We start from the raw sequence: 17,763 nt of genomic DNA, 5'->3' as shown, positions 1-17,763 counted from the left end.
ACACACAAATGCACATATGCCTTCTTTAACACTGTGATTGAGGACATCTAGTTATTAATTCTGGGACATTCAGTGTACCAGTTTGTCACTATTATTAGTGTAATGGCATATATTGCAACAGAAATAGGGAGTAACTATTATTATCTAGCTTAGGACAAGATTTAATAATTCAAGATATTGGAATATTCTGAAAGCTTAGAATCCTCTTAGACTCTTTTAGGATTCTTAAAACCCAGAAAACTGGGCTTCAATAGATTCAAAGGAATTCTGACTTATTTGTCTCAGCCTGTAATCTCCCTGCTTTATATTGCAGGAATATAAGATTAACATCTTAGAATCTACTCAGTCAAAATAAAACTTTAGGATTATATTGCATTCTGTGAGTAGACATCTGACAAATATGAATTCAAAGCCACAGTTGCTTCTTTTAATGTTCAAGGTCAAAACTAAGAAAACACTGCTATAAATCCTAGTGCTTTTTCTGAGTATTTGCTATTTGTAAATAACTAGAGGATAAGGGTCAGTTTTAGATGTCGTAATAACCAAAGACAGAGCAAGTTATTTCAAAATTTAAACTTTATTTCCCCTAAAGAACTGTAGCATTTAATATTCAGAAGAATTTTTAAATTTTGTTGGATTTTTCTCAGACCTCAGATATTACTAGAATAGATTCCTGGATGATTTTCCATCATAAAATCTTTCCACTTCAACTCATTATAGATTCAGATATCAAAATTATCTTCCTAAAATGTAATCCTAAGCATACAACAGTTCCTCTAATTCAAAAACTCGGGTGGCTACATATTGCCTCAAGAATCAAATATAAGACCCTCTATTTGGCTTTCAAAGCTCTTCATAACTTATACCTAATTTTCTCTGTCTACTCTCAGTTATGTAATCTAAGATTCAGTGAAATTGCACATTTTTCTGTTCTTCACACACAGCACTGCAGGAGGTTTTATTTTCTATCCTTCATTCCTGGCATGCTTTCTCTGCTTACCTTCACCTCCTGAATTCTGTTTTCCTTCAAGTCTAAACTTAAATCCTGTCTTCTTCAAGAATACTTTATAGTCTTTCTTAATCTTGATGCAATCCCTCTGAAACTACCCCCAATTTATTCTGTATGTATCTTATTTATACACAGTTTTTTATATGTTGTCTCTCTTCCATTTCACTGAAAATTTCTTAAGAATGGAAACTTTTGTTTGGTTTTGTTTTTATTATTTTGTATCTCTAATGATTAACAAAGTGTCTGGCAGGTAGTAAAGAAATGATAAATGCTGGTTGACTGAATAACCATATAATTTTTAGTCAATTCCAAATACAAATTGATTATAATTCTAATTCTCAAATGTGAAATTACTTAAATATATTAAACTTAACCTTAAGAAAACAGAGAGTAATACCAATTAATATAAAAGTTAGTTATAATAAAGGCTGATAGCTTTGTAGTAACAATAGATATTTTCAATTCTGGAGAAATATGAAATTTTCACCTTCTTCTTTCTTGTGTTCTTTTATGTCGTGGAAACTTTAAAAAAAGACCTGTTAGATGTTCAATTCAGACTTAGATATGGGTTCCATTAACTTCATGAGAATAAAGGATTCCAAAGAGAATAAGTAATAATATCCAAAGAAAAACACATGGAGGAATCAATTATTACTGTCAAATAAGAAAATGTAGAAAAACTGTTTCTCAATAATATGAAACTAATAAAACCATGTTCAGAATACACATTTACAAGGTGATATCATACACATATAATTCAAATTTTACATTTTTGTGTTATGCCTCCTTGAGACTATAATACTTATTTCCCTTTCTCTCATATATTTCTGCCACTTCACAAAATTGCTGATAGCAGAAATTCATCATTGTGATAATGAGGCATTAAAGGATCACATATGAAACAGAAATAAATGGTCCAATGGGTCAAGTTATTTCTTTCATTATTTCATATCTGGACTCTTTTGCTTTGAGCATACCAAAAATTGAGAGGCTTGTGGGCAAAATAGATTTCATGCCAAACAGAAAAGATTAGTAGCTGTTGCAGTACATAAAATCTTTTTAGATCATTTATTGATCTAAAGGGTGATACTCTGCAAAGCATTTCATCAGCTTTCATTGGGTTCTGATTTTAGAAACTGGAGCCAGGCAAAAAAAATATTTTATACACCCATAAAGTATTGTGTTTCCCTCCTGACTCAGTGGGTAGAATCTGTGATTTCATCAGCTTGGCGAGTTACCAAAGTAAAGTTTCCCTCTGATAATACAAATTATCCACCTTGACCTTTCTATTACTTTAATAAATAATTGCTAGGGAGTTATTTGAAATACATAGGGACCAAATAATGTGTCCAGGATCATTGTTAGTATGCCTCAAAAATGAGTTTTACATCCAAATATTTCAAATTTGAATCCTAACGCTTAATAGTTCACCATACAATGATGCCTACAGATAGCTGAATAAGTAGAGAATTGGCCAAAACACTATGGTGATAAAGACAAAAACACAGTTGGATTATACATTTATGTGTGCATGGCCGTGAGATTCTGAAGTGCATTGCAGAGTTTAAATTTTTAGAATTTACATTTGAAAATATCATTTTAGAAACCAAGGATATGTAATTTTTCTCTGTCATCTTTTCTCAGTAGAGAAGCATAGTGTAGCTTCCAATTGTTATTATTCTTCAATGTAATTTTTACTATTATTTTAAAAGAGGCAAGTATAATTAAATTATATGTTATGATTGAAGTTATTCAGTAATACTTTTATTTCAGAGGGTAGTAAATTTTAGACCAATAAATTCATGAAAAGTATTGTTTTATTTTCATATGAAAGCTGCTAAACCAAAATTATCTAAGTATTTGTGCAATCAAGTTGCATCTTTAGTTGCCATGTGACTACTTAATACATATCAAAATGATTTTCAATCACATAAATATCTTAATTTTAGAACCAGCTTATACTGAGGGGTATGTAATATTGTTATCAAAACTAAATTAATTTAGCTTCACAATTTCTCATTGCAAATCCTGTGTAAAGGTACAAAGGCCAAATTATTACTAAATATATTTTGAAAATTATTTTCTGTGATTCAATAATAATAATGTTAAATTCATTTCTCCAAAAAAAAAAAAAGAAGTCAAAAAGAGAATGAGGGAAATATTTTATCTGGACAAAAACAACCTTACCTGTAAAGTGCTAATGTGAACAGGGGTTCCAGTACCATTGACTGTGTTCTTCTTAGCTGCATTTCCACCTTTCCCTTCTGCTTGCTCTGCCTTGGCAATCCTGGCTTTCTCTGCTTCAATTCGTTTGGGATTGTTTAACATCACCTGAACTACAGCGTATTCTACCAGGGAGGCAAACCCAAAGAGAAGGCAAGCAATGAGCCAGACATCAAGGGCTTTCACATAGGATACTTTGGGAAGTTCAGCAGCAAGTGTGGTACATTCAGATGCCAAGCTGAGGACTGAGAAGATACCTATAAAAGGAGAAATATTCAGTGCAAAAATCAGTCATTTTTCTCTGTTTTTTTGGTCATTCTCAACACTGCATAACTCAGTGTCTACAATGCCTCTACAAAGGGCCATTTAAATAAGAAGTACAACTCTGTAGCCAGAGATGATTTGGTGCATTGTGTAAATACGTTATTATTTTAAGAAATAAAATAGAAAATTTGAAACAAATTATTTTGAAAATGTCCAGAAAATTGTTCCTTATTTAAAAACATTTTTTTTTATTTTTATGCATCCCTATTTCAGTTTATCCCTAATAAAGGGAGAGGTAGGTGTGTGTGTGTGTGTGTGTGTGTGTGTGTGTGTGTGTAGTACATAACTGGATATTCAATTGTACACATTATTTGAATTTTCATCTTATTTTCTGAATAAAGCAAGTATTATTTCATTCTACCCACTGAATAAAATTTATGTATGTGTGTGTGTGTGTGTATAAAACCAATTCCTAAGAAAATTCCTAGTGAATGAAAATAGATCTAATTTATTAAGAATAAAAAGAGAAAAAAAATAACAGGGAAAATATCTCTTTTGAATTTCTTAAACAGTATTTCACTCATTATTTGAGAAAAAACTGGGTAATTAGGCAGAAATTAAGGTTATACCTATAATACTTCATAGTAAACATCAAGAAAAACTTGGAATGAATACATAACATATATATATATATATATATATATATATATATATATATATATATATATATATATATATATATATATATATAATATATATATATATATATTTAAAAGTCATACTATTTTTTTGGATTATTTTCTGGATCTATGAAGAGTTCACAACTTGAATTTCCCAAAGAAAAAAAATTCAAGTTATCAACAGTTACATAAAAAATAAATACTCTAAATAACCAATAGAGAAAATGTAAATTAAACTAACTTTTTCATCTCTATCAGAATTTCAAAGATAACAAAAGGAAGGATTGTGGGAAGATGGAAGAATAGATCTGAATATTGGAAACTTTTCACATTTCTCCCTCAAACAAAGCACCTCGAGACTAATGTAGCCAATTGTAAAACAAATAAGAATTACAGAGTCAGAAGAGGAGTCATATCAGGAGTACCTCAGAAGTCTACAGGAAAGATGCCTAGAAGTAGGGTTAACCTCAGGTGAAGTGAAAATATCTCCAGGATAACTCCATAGAAACAGCAAGTGAGGAGCCCTGAGGCTAACTAGGTTCAGTTGTTCCCTTACCCAGAACCAAGGAATTTTCACTTCCAAGACAGCCTGGGAATCAGGGTTGGAGACAGTAAAAACCTTGGCTGATAAGGAAAACCAGGTCCAGCTGTGCTGCCAGCATATCCAGTGAGTGCAGAAGCAGGGGGGCTGGTAAACTTGCTGGCTGTGGGCACTTATAGGAGGATGAAGTTCTTGCTTTGGGTTCCAGGTCAGAAGTTAAAGGCAGCATTTCCCTCACTCCAGGATTAGAGGAGATTACACTAATAAATTTTTATTTTAAACAATGAGCAGGCAAAGGAGAAAGAAGTCAACCTTAGAAAATTACTATGGAAAAAGGGAAATTGAGTTCATTTTCAGAGGACATCGGAGCAAAACAAAACAAAACAAAACAAAACAAAAAAACTCCCTTACCCCAAAGAGTAATCTTAAATGAATACCTGTCGAAAAAGAATTTATAGAAGAACTAAAAAAAAAAAATCAAATGATAGAGATTGAGGAAAAACTAAATGTATTTCTATATTTATATGTGTATGCATACACATAACATACATGTTATAGATACATATGTATTCAATTCAATGCATATATACATTTATTATATATACATATGTGTATGTTATATGCATATGCATCAATTTAAGAAAAAACAAGATTAAAAAAGAAAGTTACTCAATTAGAAAAGGAAACCCTGAGTCTTTAAGCCAAAAACTACTCTGAAAATTAGATTTAGGCAAAGGGAAGCCAGTGAAGTTACAAGAGATCAACAAATAATAAAACAAAATATAAAGAGCGAAAAAATAAAATAAAATGTGAATCATTAGAGAGAAAAAAACAGTTTTTGACAACACATCAGGAAGAGAAGCTATAAGAATACCTGAAAGCTGTTACAAAAAAAAAAAATCACTAGAACAATATTATAATAAATAATTAAAGAAAACGGTTCTGATGTGACAGAAGAGGAGAAAGTAGAAATAGAAAAAATTCACAAACACCACCTCAAAGATATCCTACAAGGAAAACATATAGAAATATTATTGTTAAATTTCTAAAATCCTAGATCAAAGAAAGTTTTACAAGCAGCAACAACAACAAAAACAATTCAAATATGCTACTGTTACAATATGAATAGGACAAGAGCTACAAAAAAGAAAACAGGTTCTAGAATATTATATATTGACAATCATTATATTCAGCCCAATTAAGTATTGTATTGAATGAGTAACAAATGGACATTCAAAAAACTGTCAGATTCTCAAGATTTTGCCTTAATCAAACTTGAAGTCAATAGAAAAATTTAACATATAAGAGCCAACACCAAAGACTAATTTCAAAAGACTCAAGAAGGACAAGTTGTTAATGTTTTATACTTGGAAATGTAAACATTATGTCTAAAATTGATGTTAGTAATTAGGAAGTCCAAAAGAAAGATTGAGGTAGTATGATCTGACTCTAAAAAGGAAAACTAGTCTAAGAAAATCCAATAATAATTACTCTATCTGAATAAGTTGCAAGAGCAAGAAGCAACACAAAGGAATTAGATGGGGGAGGAGAGCTGGTAGTTCTGAAAACCTACACACATTGAGAAAAGATTAAAGAGAGAATAATACATACATACCAAAAAGAGTATAGCACTATTCAAAATCTATAAAGAAATAAGGGGGAAGGGAATGGAATAAGGAGGTATAGAAGGGTTTATATTAACAGGAACAGAATAAAGTATGCAATATATAGAGATGACTCTGGAGGTGAAAACAAGGTAGCTGAACTTGTCCAGCCCCTCCCTCACTGAAATCCAATTCACTTGCAAGTTATAGCATCACCTCCCTGAGATTATGGCCCTCTTTGAGAATAAAGGACACACAACAAACCATTAATTGTTCAGTGGATAAAGCACTAGCTCTGAAGTCAGAAGGATCTGGCCTTAGACACTTAACATTTCCTAGCTGTGTGACCCTGGGCAAGTAACTTAACCATAGTTACCTCTGCAAAAATAATAATAATAATAATAATAATAATAAATTGATAGTTTCAAAGGAAACTAAGATAACCTTGATGAACTGATACAGAGCAAAGTGAGCAGAATCAAAAGAATACTTGATACAATGATGAGAACACTTGGAAGGACTTTAGAACTTAATGCAATGATAAGCTATAAATCCAAAAGAGAAAATGAATTATGCCATCCATCTCTTGACAGAGGAATGAACTGACAATTCAGGAAAAGATATACAGTTTTGGACATGGTTAAGGTAGGAATTTATTTTTCCAGACTCTGTATAGATATGATGGATTAAAAAAAAGTCCTCAGTTGATGTATGTGAAGGGAAGGATGGGAAAAAGCAAATGATTTTTTAATACTTTAAAAATACATTATCAATAACAATAAAATTCTGCTTTACACATGTTAGTAAAACTAATGAAAAACAAATAAGTTGTTAGTTAACCCTGAAAATAGCTGGAGTTGATGGCTGGGGGATTGGAGAATAGTTGGAAGTGAGCAATAGAGAGAACAGCTCCTGGTGTACAGGAATGAAAAGTAGTACCTAGGTTGGAGCAGGATCACAGAGAGTAATTCATTAAATCTAGAGAAGACATAGGGGGATTTTTAGTGTTAGAGCCATAAGTTGCCCCTCTATGTATCTGGCATGTTCACATATGTTCTCTGAATTTGCATCTCCTCATATGCTATATGCATGTTGCTAATAATTCCTTAAAAAGTCAACTTTTCCCACTAAGTATGTATGCATATAAATTTTCTTTATTTATATTTTTATTTAATTAAAATTTATTGTGTTATCAATCTGACTTGTAGAGAATTAAAAAGCATAAAGATAATTAAGGTTTAGGAGTGATAATTTGGAGACTATTTAATTTTTAGACCTCAAAAAAGCTAACTATGGAACCCAGAGTATTGATTGGGTTGGGGGGAAAGCTATGGACTACATTAGTAGTAAATTATCATATGCCTTAGCAATAGAAACTATAAACCATGAGATACTCTAGATAAACTGAAATATCTTGGTGTGCGGTATCCTGGGAAGAAAAATGATAGATGGAATCAAAATACAATAAGTATTCCAATAATTAGATATTGAAAATACATCTCCTTCATTTATACTTCTTATTCAGGAAATGGTGTAATGTAAGAACTATAAAATTATCAACAAATCAATTGCTTTTATCAACAAGAAACTTATTGTCAAAAAGTGTTATTACTAAAATTGTCATGTGCATTATATCATAAAGAAAGATGAAGCTTGAACATACAACTAACCATTCATGAAAATGAGATCTGTTTCAAAGATAACTTTATTTGAAATGTCAAAGTAACATTAAATGATTAATATTTTATATGAAGTATATTTTTCCTATTCATTTGAAGTAAAAGGAGTACAGGAAGAGGAAGGAAAATTGCAGGGGAGGGGAGAAAGTCCTTGGAAATATGTGGTGAAAGACAACAATCCTCAAGAGAAATCTATCAACTGTATATCCTGAAATAACAAATCTGGACAAATAATGAAAATTTATTAACAAATGTCAAATTGTGTTATTGTTCTTCTGGGCCACCCAGAGCAACAATATATGTTTCTAATAGAAAGCGAAAATGTGAATTCTTGGAAGAATATAATTATCAAAGACATTTTAACATGTCATTAATAAATGAAATTTGTCTTCATATTCTATTCTCCATTTTAAATTTCACCAATGTTATCAATAGGACCACCAATCTTATGTCCAGAATCCCCTTTTCTCTTTAGTTTTCAAAATTTCATTTTCATGTACTGCTAGTATTTTAAAAAGAAAAAATAATAATTTCAATAAACCAATATTTGCAAAGAGCTAGGCAAATATTTATTTTTTGCAAAGTACTATGTAATTGCTAGCTATTATCATTATTATTATTAGGCATACTATACTAGGAAAAGGTACTGAGCCTGACAACTCAGGAAGATTTGGATTTAATTTTGGTTACTTCATTTTCTAGTTAGCTAATTTTGGGCAAATCATATCTTTTCTCTGGGACTCACTTTACCCATCTGTAAAATGAGAATTTTGTTAACATTTTTTCAGTCATATCTGATTCTTTATAACTTCATTTGGGTTTTTTTCTTTTGGTAAAGGTACTGCAGTTCATTTTACATATGAAGAAACTGAGGCAAATAAAGTTAGATGATTTGCTCAAGTCATATAGCCAGTAAGTTTTTGAGGCCAGATTTGAACTCAAGGAAAAAATGAGACTTTTGGTTCCAAGCCCAAAATTCTGTTCACTGTGCTACTTGGTTACCCTTAAAATTATCTCTAAATATTACCTCTAATGTAGATTGTAGCTCCAATAGTTTATCTTCTCACCCCTTGTGCTTTATTTAGTCTCATGGGCCCACTACCTGGACCTTCTCATTTATTTTCACATCATTGGTCAAACACAATTTCCCTCCACTATTCAGCAAATTTCTGTGAGTACTCATTAATCACAATATAAAATCCAAAACAGTTGAATTTATCTTTTCAAATCTTTTTAACTCCTTTACTAATCACTTATACTCACCACACAATATCATTTCTTATTCCTTCCCTTTTTAGAGTTGCTACTTGAGTTAAAAGATCTAATAAGAATTTCCCCCTGAAATTGATTCTCAAATCAATGCTTCTGCAAATATACCCCATTAATTTAATGTTCCTCTTCTCTCTATTAATTCATGTCAATCAACACCTTTAAAACATGGCTGCTTCATGACAATATCTCCAGGGATAGTTCTCGAATTACCACACTCATCTCTAGCCTTTATCCAACACTTCTGAGTGTATACTATGAGCAATTTTGACATAGTTAAATATGTGAAACTGCTTCTAATTATATTTCATAAAACAAAAAGGAATACTATAAATTTTATTGTTTTTACCACCTTTTTATATTTAAAAAGAGTTCTGTATGTGTTTCTTGCCTGTTTTTCACTAAAGTTTTTATGAGAAAAAAAGTATTTTTAAGAGCATTAAATTTTGGAAAGAAAATATTGTTGTATTGATCTGTATATTCATTCTGGACTTCAAATCAAATATTAATGAGGTATTACTTCTAACCTAGAATGTTGGTGACCTATGGCATCTTATTTTATTCATCCTTTAACAAAGTATTGTCTTAATAATAAGCAACAGTATGAAAATAGAAAAAAAATTTCATATACAGAATTAAGGGACTTCTTCAGACACAAATGTGTGTGTGTGTGCGTGTGTGTGTGTGTGTGTGTGTGTGTGTGTGTGTGTAATGTGTGTATAGGTGTTTGTATATGCAAAATATGTGTGTACTAACACATATAAGATTGATGTATATAAATGTGTGTATGTATGTGTGTGTAGATATATATACACACAGGCATATAAATTAACATAGCTAGTAAGGCACAACACATTGAATTGGATATCTAAGAAACAATGGAGAGACTCTTCCCTTCCTTTAGTAACTTGTCTTTCATAGATCTAGCAATCTCTAAAGTAATTGGATCATTCCATTGTTACTAACCACTTGGTTTTATACATACCTAGTTTTAAATATAAATATAGAGAAGAATGAATACAATTCTTCTTATCATATTTTATTTCAAATATTAATAATAAAGAAATACAAAAGATGGATAATAATTTAGAATAAATATATATGAGTACTCATCTGCTGAGCTTCTCAAATACACTGTTCTCACAGATCCCTCACATGGAATACTATATATTTCATAAGATATTGCATAATTCAATGACTCCAACATTTGTAGCCATTGAGGTGAAAATATAATAAAATATCATGTCCCATTATGCTTCAATACAGAGATGGATGACGGAACCTGGTACACCTATCAAAGAATACAATGGAGGTTTTTGAGCTAATGGTAACTCATGTACCAGAGAAAGACTTCCAAAGACACTGAACTAGGCAAACATTATTATAGTCTTATATTAGGAAACATCTCACTGTTTTAAACAATAAACTGTCAGCTTATTTTGACACAAATCTTTAAAACAAAGTTGCTATTAGAATTTTTATCTCTGTCTTCCAACATTCTATGTTAAAATTCTCCAACTTCTAGACAATCTATGATAATCTGAATGATAATCTGAAAATCATTGAAAAGAGATCATTTTCACTCAAGATTTAGAGATACATTCACTCTCTCATCTTCATGAATGGAAGAATCAGTATGTAACATCTGTTATTATTCAAATAAATTGTGCAAAATCATCCTGTAACATACTAGAAATTTATTCAGGCCAGATATCTTTTATTATGATTTTAAAAGTCATATGCTATAAACCTGAATTCATTTGGAGGGAACCCAAAGACTTTCAATCAGGAATACTACGTAGCATAAAATTTTCTTTGCCCCATTTCCTTTCCCCTTTTCTTTCTACCCATATCACAACAGTATAATTTTCTCCTAAGAGAGCTGTTTAGCCATATTTTGGCATAGCTAAAGTTTTCTAAATATGTACTGTCCCTGTATTTTTAAAAAGAACATATGAATCTACTAAATGAAATTATTTTCACCTTTAGCCAATGGAAAAATAAGATTTAAAAACTATCAGGGTTTAGTTATTTTTATGAACTGTATAAACATATAATCTTTTTGATGATGCAATGGAAGATTATTAAAGGTACTAACAGACAGCTGGGTGAAATAATGCTAGAGAGCTGGTCCTGAAATCAAGGGATGACTTGGTTCAAGTCCAGTCTCAGACATTCATTAGCTGTGTAAGCATTGATAAATTACCCAACCTCTGTTTCCCTCGGGTTCCTTAACTGTAAAATGAGGAAAATAATAGCACTACTTACAGGGCTATTGTGAGGATAGAATGAGAGAATATTTGTTAAGCACTTTGCAAAATTTTAAGTAGCATATATAGATATAGATAGATATACACATATCAATAAATGCATATTGCATATATACACACATGTAGGTATAGGTATATATCTAAATATATGTATATAACCTCCTGTTTTTTTTGATGTTCTTATAATTACTACTACAATACTACAACAACTACTCCTACTATTAAAGGAGAAATATACAAAGGAATAATCATTGGAAAGGACAGGTGAATTAATACTTCAGTGGTTGAGCAATTTAAAAAATATTGGTAAGGATCAAAACTTCCTTTTAAAATATAAGATCTATCATTTGTGCATATTTTCTACGTGTTCCTATCGGAGTGCTTGTGCCATTTTAAAATATGGTCAACTTTCAACTCTGTTAATAAAGGGGAAAAAGTAGAAGACCATGCCCCAACAAATTTCTGTCTGTTAATGTTGAAAAATGTAAAAAATGAAATATCTATAAAGAAATATATAAAGTCTAAGAACTGATCAGGAAAGGGTTAAAGTGAAGACTCTTTTCTGTGTGAGTCACTTGTAAGTCAGCGACTCTTGGTAGCACAATAGATATTTTTTGAATTTTTTTGTCAGATTTTTTTCCTCAGTCACATTCTATTTTTTAAATTTGTTTCACCCTGTTAAAGAGTACCTAACACAATTCCTTTTATACATTATAATCTTTACAGCACTGAATTTTTGTCTTTCTTTGTATCCTTAGCACGAAAATGAAATTTAAATAAAATTTTAGTCCAACTATATGGCTAATTAAAAACAGAACTATAAATAGTGAATGTGAAATGGATGGAACTATACAATCAGTATTTCATACATATGTGTCAAATATACATATCAATACATACATGAATTTGTGTTGAATACCCTTCAAAATATGTGTATGATATTTTCTGTATTATAGAGTATGATGCAATTTATTGTCTTAATTATAATAAGTTTCATTATTGGGGTAAAAAAATAAAATAGTAAATACAAGTATATATTTCAGAATGTTGTAAAAGGTAGGATGGAGAGAAAAATTCTAAATCATTCTATTTTTCTCACACTTTCTTTCTTCATCTCTTTGCTCACTAGTTTTCCACTTTTCCTCCTTTTCTTCCTTTCCCCTTTCTCTTTGTCCTTGATTCCATTTCTCCCAAGTCCAATATGCATCCCCTTTATCTTTCATGAATCTTTAATCTCTTCTTTTTTCCACCGACTACTTCTTATGGCTTAAAATGTCCAGTTCTGTGAGCTGAGCCAACCGTGGCAATGGCAATCCCAAAAATCTCTCCTTCCCCTTCCTTTTCCATTCTCCTGCCTCTACCCACCAAAATCGTCATTTCCTATACAACACATCAGGACTTGCACAAAGAGTGGGCGGGGGCCATTCTTTCTCCAAGATTATATATTAATAGAATATGGTCCAATTACTATTTAGCCTTATGTGCTTGGAACCTCAATGCATCAACTCAAGCCTCAGCCCATTACACAGTTCTCCAAACGATCTGAAAGTGGTCCGGAAGATCAGCCCCAACAGCCCCATTCCTACCATAGATAGATAGTTCCCATCTTACTACTGTAGAGATCAACCACAGCATTCCAATTCTGTGAAGAAAGAAGTAATGAATGAAGTGTGCTGACAACCAGGTTGCAGGGAAAAAAAGTTGAACAGTGAGAAAAAATACACATTGGGTTTCTAGACCATGATTCCACAGGATCCCTCCTTATCAAAGACAGCTAAGAGAGGAAGGTTACTAAGAAGATAAAGAGAATCAATGAGATCAAACACAGGGTCAGGAGTCCACCTCAATACTGGTACTACTTTAACTTCAATTACCCAGATGTCCAAAGACCTCTAAGTTACAAAAGTAGCCAAATCACCATCTGAGAATACATTCCCTGGTGATGAGCAGTATGGGACCATATAAATGCTGACTTGCTATTTCTACCATCATCCAGTTTGATCATTAGATAAGAAGAAAGAATATGAAATCCCAGAAATATTTAAAAATGGACAAAAGATTTGAATGAAAGACCTGTTTGTTTTTTGCTGTTCACCAAATAATCAGAAATCTATGCATTATCTACATACCATGAGGATTTTTATTTTTAAACTAAAGAAGCCTTTTTTGGGAAAGGCAAACTTGTTTTTCTTTTTAGCTTGAATTTCTCAATACAGCTTTAAATTGTTTCATATCTGATCAGGTTGAGATCTTTTTAAGAATCTCATTTTTAATTTGTATAAAAGTACACCCATTAAAAAAAAACACAACCTGCAAGCACCTGTCATTTCAATTTAAAGTTTTTAAATGTTCCATCTCCCTGATATTAAAACTATTCACTTTGACATTACTATCCTATCCAACAAGTGTTTCATGTTTTCGGTTCCTCTTCATTGCTTACCTTTTTGAAAAAAAATTGTTTATACTGAATAACTTCATAACCCATTCTCTACTCATATAATAATATAACCTAATAATATGGCTCTTATAATAAGTTCTCTGTTTTCCTCAAATTACTAAGAAATTCCTAATTTCCAGATCCAATGTGGCCTTTTCTCAGTACTTATCCTTCTTAAATTTTCCACTGCTGTCTCCTTTGGTCACCTGCCCTTATCAAATATCCCTTTCTTCCTTTGACTTCAAGGACCTTAAATCATCTTTTTTTTCTTTTTTTTTGTCTACTACTAAATAATACTTCCTCTGTCTTTCTCATTGACTTCTTATTCTTTTTTTTTTTTTTTGTGACTACTTAATGTGGCTGTTTCTCAATGGTCTGTCCTAGAATTTATTTTCATTGTCCTCAGTAATTTAATTTAATCCCATAACTTCAAATAAATCCCAAAACTTCTGCAATTACAAAAATCTTCTAGTCCTGATTTTTCTTCTGGGTACTTTTCAACTGGCAATTAACAAACAACATATAAGAACTTCCATGTGTATATACCACTGTACCTCTTTTATTCCCCTCCAAGCTCTCTGCACTTCCAACTCTCCAGATTTTGTTTTCTACCTCATTTTAGAGACTCCTCATCCTGAAAGCTCACTCTCTAGTCTTGTAGCACTTTTTTTTAATAGTAGTTAGTTAGGAGAGGAAATATGAAAACACTAGACTTAACAGTCAGAAGAACTATATCCAAAACTTGATATTACATACAATTTCACAGAAATTTACTTCTCCGAGAGAGTTGAACTTGATAAACTCAGAGCTTCTCATAGTTCTAAAGATGTGTCTATCATCAAATAGTCGGTGCATAAGAAATTTACCTTCTATATAAACTGTCATTTATTATTGTTGAATTTTCACAAAATGACTATAATAAAAATGTAGAGTGCTGTTTTCAGAGTCAGAAAAGCCTGGTTTTAATTCCTATCTAAGCCATGTACTGACATCTTAATTTTAAAAGAAAAGTCCCATTGTAATGAAAAATTCACAACCACAAAAGTTTGATTTTAATATAAAGAAAGTCATTTGCCCTAAAGTATTTTGTTCTTATTCAGATGAAATTGCCATTTATTGTTTTTTCTTTACTAATTTACTATCCACAATCATTTATATTTTTTAAAAGTTTCTTCAAAGTTAATTAAATCTTTATGAAAATGAAGTATTTTACCTTGGAAGGATGAATCAGAAGAGAGATAAAAATGACAGACTTGTATAAAAAACTAAAGAAGAACAAAAAGGGGTATGTCTCATCTTCAGCTTTATATGGCACTTTCACAAAAATTAAGCATATATGACATTATAAAACCAAAACCAAATTAGAAAAGCAGAAATATTAAATCAATCCTCTTCATACCATAATGCAATAAAAATACATTCAATACAAAGTCATTAAAACATAGATTACACAAGTTGTGTAAAATGACAGGAAAAGATAATGATAAATTTTGGAGGGGATGTGGAAAAATTGGAATACTAATGCATTGTTAGTAGAATTGTGAAATGATCCAACAATTATGGAGAGAAATTTGGAACTATGCCTAAAGAGTTATAAAATTAAGAATATCTTTTGACCCAGCAATGCCATTTGTGGGACTATAAGAAAATCATAAAGGAGGGAAAAGGACCTACATGTGCAAAAATGTTTGCAGCAGCTCTTTTTATGGCAGCAAAGAATTGTAAAATGAGTAAATACTCAACAATTGGGGAATGGATGAATAAGTTGTGGTACATGAAGGTATTGGAATGCTATTATTCTATTAAAAAAGGTTTAACAAGCTGATTTTAATAAGGCCTGGAAAGATTTACATGAACTGATGCTGAGCAGATGTAGAGGGCTGAACCTCTGAATCAGAAAAAAGAGCACATAAGGCAATCTATTCAATATAAGACAATGGCTCTATTAGAATATATTTAGATGATGGCTCTCCTCACAATTGGTGCTTGCTGAATGTTTGATAATAAGATAATCATAGGCAAGGATTGGAGGGCAGAAGGAGAAAAGTGAGAGGCACTTGGTGGCAGGACAAGGAGGAGAGAGGCTGGAGATTCTGGATTCCAGAATCCAGGATACACCTCTGGCAAGCAGTGTGGCAGCTTGCCTGCGTCCTTCACTTCTCCCCCTAAAGACCAAGGACTTTGATTTATCCTGACTCCGATGAACTCTGAGGCCCTTCAGGGAGCTAGCCCATACTTTACATTTTACACCCAACATGGGGCAAAGACCCTAAGTGGAGAAGTCCAAACGAGCAGAACCAAGAATACATTGTACACAATAATAGCAAGAATGTGAAATGATCAACTATGAAAAACTTGGTTCTTTGCAGTAGTTCAGTGATCCAAGACATTCTCAATAAACTTTAGATAGATAGAAAATGCCATTTGCATCCAGAAAAAAAGAACTATGGAGATTAAATGCAAATCAACACATGCAATGTTCATCTTTTTTTCTGTTTTCTTTTCTCTCCCATGGGTTTTCTATTTTGAATGATATTTTTCTTCCAACACAAGTCATAAAGCAATGTGTATTAAAAATAAATAAGCAAAAGAACCATAGATAAATATTAATTGGAAAACAAATCATTTAATCCTAAGTGATATGAGTCAAAAATTAAATCATAACAATAATGTTTCATTCAAGAGAATTACAATAAACCCACATAAATCATTGTCATTTCTGTATGTTGCCAGCAAAGTTCAGCAAAAGATAAAAAGAGAAATCCTATTTAAAATATACAATATTAGGGAGTCTACCTTGCAAGACAAAGCCAAAAATTATATGAATACAATTACAAAACATTTTTAACAAAATAAATTTAGATCTAAACAATTGGAAGAATATCATGTGCTCATGGGTAGGCCAACCTAATATAATAAAAATGACAATTCTACCTAAATTAATCTACTTATTCAGTGCCATACAAACCAAATTGCCAAGACATTACTTTATAGAGTTAGAAAAAATAATAACAAAATTAATCTGAAAGAACAAAAGGTCAAACAAATCAAATGGATTAATAAAAAAATGAAAAGGACAGTGACCTAGCTGTACCATTCCTAAAACTATGTTATAAAGTAGTGGTCATCAAAATCATATTGTACTGGCTAAGAATAGAACAGCAGATCAGTGAAATAGGCTAGGTTCATAAGAGACAGTAGTCAATAACTATAGTAATCTAATGTTTTATAAATCCAAAGATTCCAGCTTCTGGGATGAGAACTCACTATTTGACAAAAATTGCTGGTAATACTGGAAAATAGTATGGCTGAAAGTAGGCATTGACCAACATCTAATACTCTATACAAAGAGAAGGTTGAAATGGGTTCATGATTTAAACATAAAGGGTGATACTATAAGCAAATTAGAAGAACAAGGGATAGTTCTATGGAGAACTGTCCAATCTGTGAAGGATTATAGCCAAATAAGAACTAGAGAACATTATGACATACAAAATGGATAGTTTTGATTACATTAAATTAAAAAAAATTGTACATACAAAACCAATGCAGCAAAGATTAGAAGGGAAGCAGAAAGTTGGGAATTATTTTTTACAGATAGTGTTCCTGATAAAGGTATCATTACTTGTAATATATGTTGAATTGACTAGACAATAAAATTAAAACCATTTCTACTCATATAAAAAATGCTCTAAATCATTATTGATTAAAGAAATGGACAGTCAGTTCTAAGATACTATTTCATGCCTTTCAGATTGACTAAGATGACAGGAAAAGATAATGAGAA

General features: G+C 31.4%; 1 protein-coding gene across 1 annotated transcript in view; it reads right to left on the bottom strand.

The window, feature by feature from the left end:
* GLRB (glycine receptor beta) overlaps positions 1 to 17,763 on the bottom strand; it is a 102,991-nt gene that overhangs the window by 7,353 nt on the left and 77,875 nt on the right. Inside the window, exon 9 of the mRNA XM_051964384.1 lies at positions 3,197 to 3,489. Within this exon, the coding sequence (XP_051820344.1) occupies positions 3,197 to 3,489 (293 nt within the window). The remainder of the gene's footprint in view (positions 1 to 3,196; positions 3,490 to 17,763) is intronic.

Source organism: Antechinus flavipes, chromosome 6, assembly GCF_016432865.1.
Source record: "Antechinus flavipes isolate AdamAnt ecotype Samford, QLD, Australia chromosome 6, AdamAnt_v2, whole genome shotgun sequence".
Classification (NCBI taxonomy): domain Eukaryota; kingdom Metazoa; phylum Chordata; class Mammalia; order Dasyuromorphia; family Dasyuridae; genus Antechinus; species Antechinus flavipes.
This window is presented reverse-complemented; position numbering and strand designations above follow the sequence as displayed.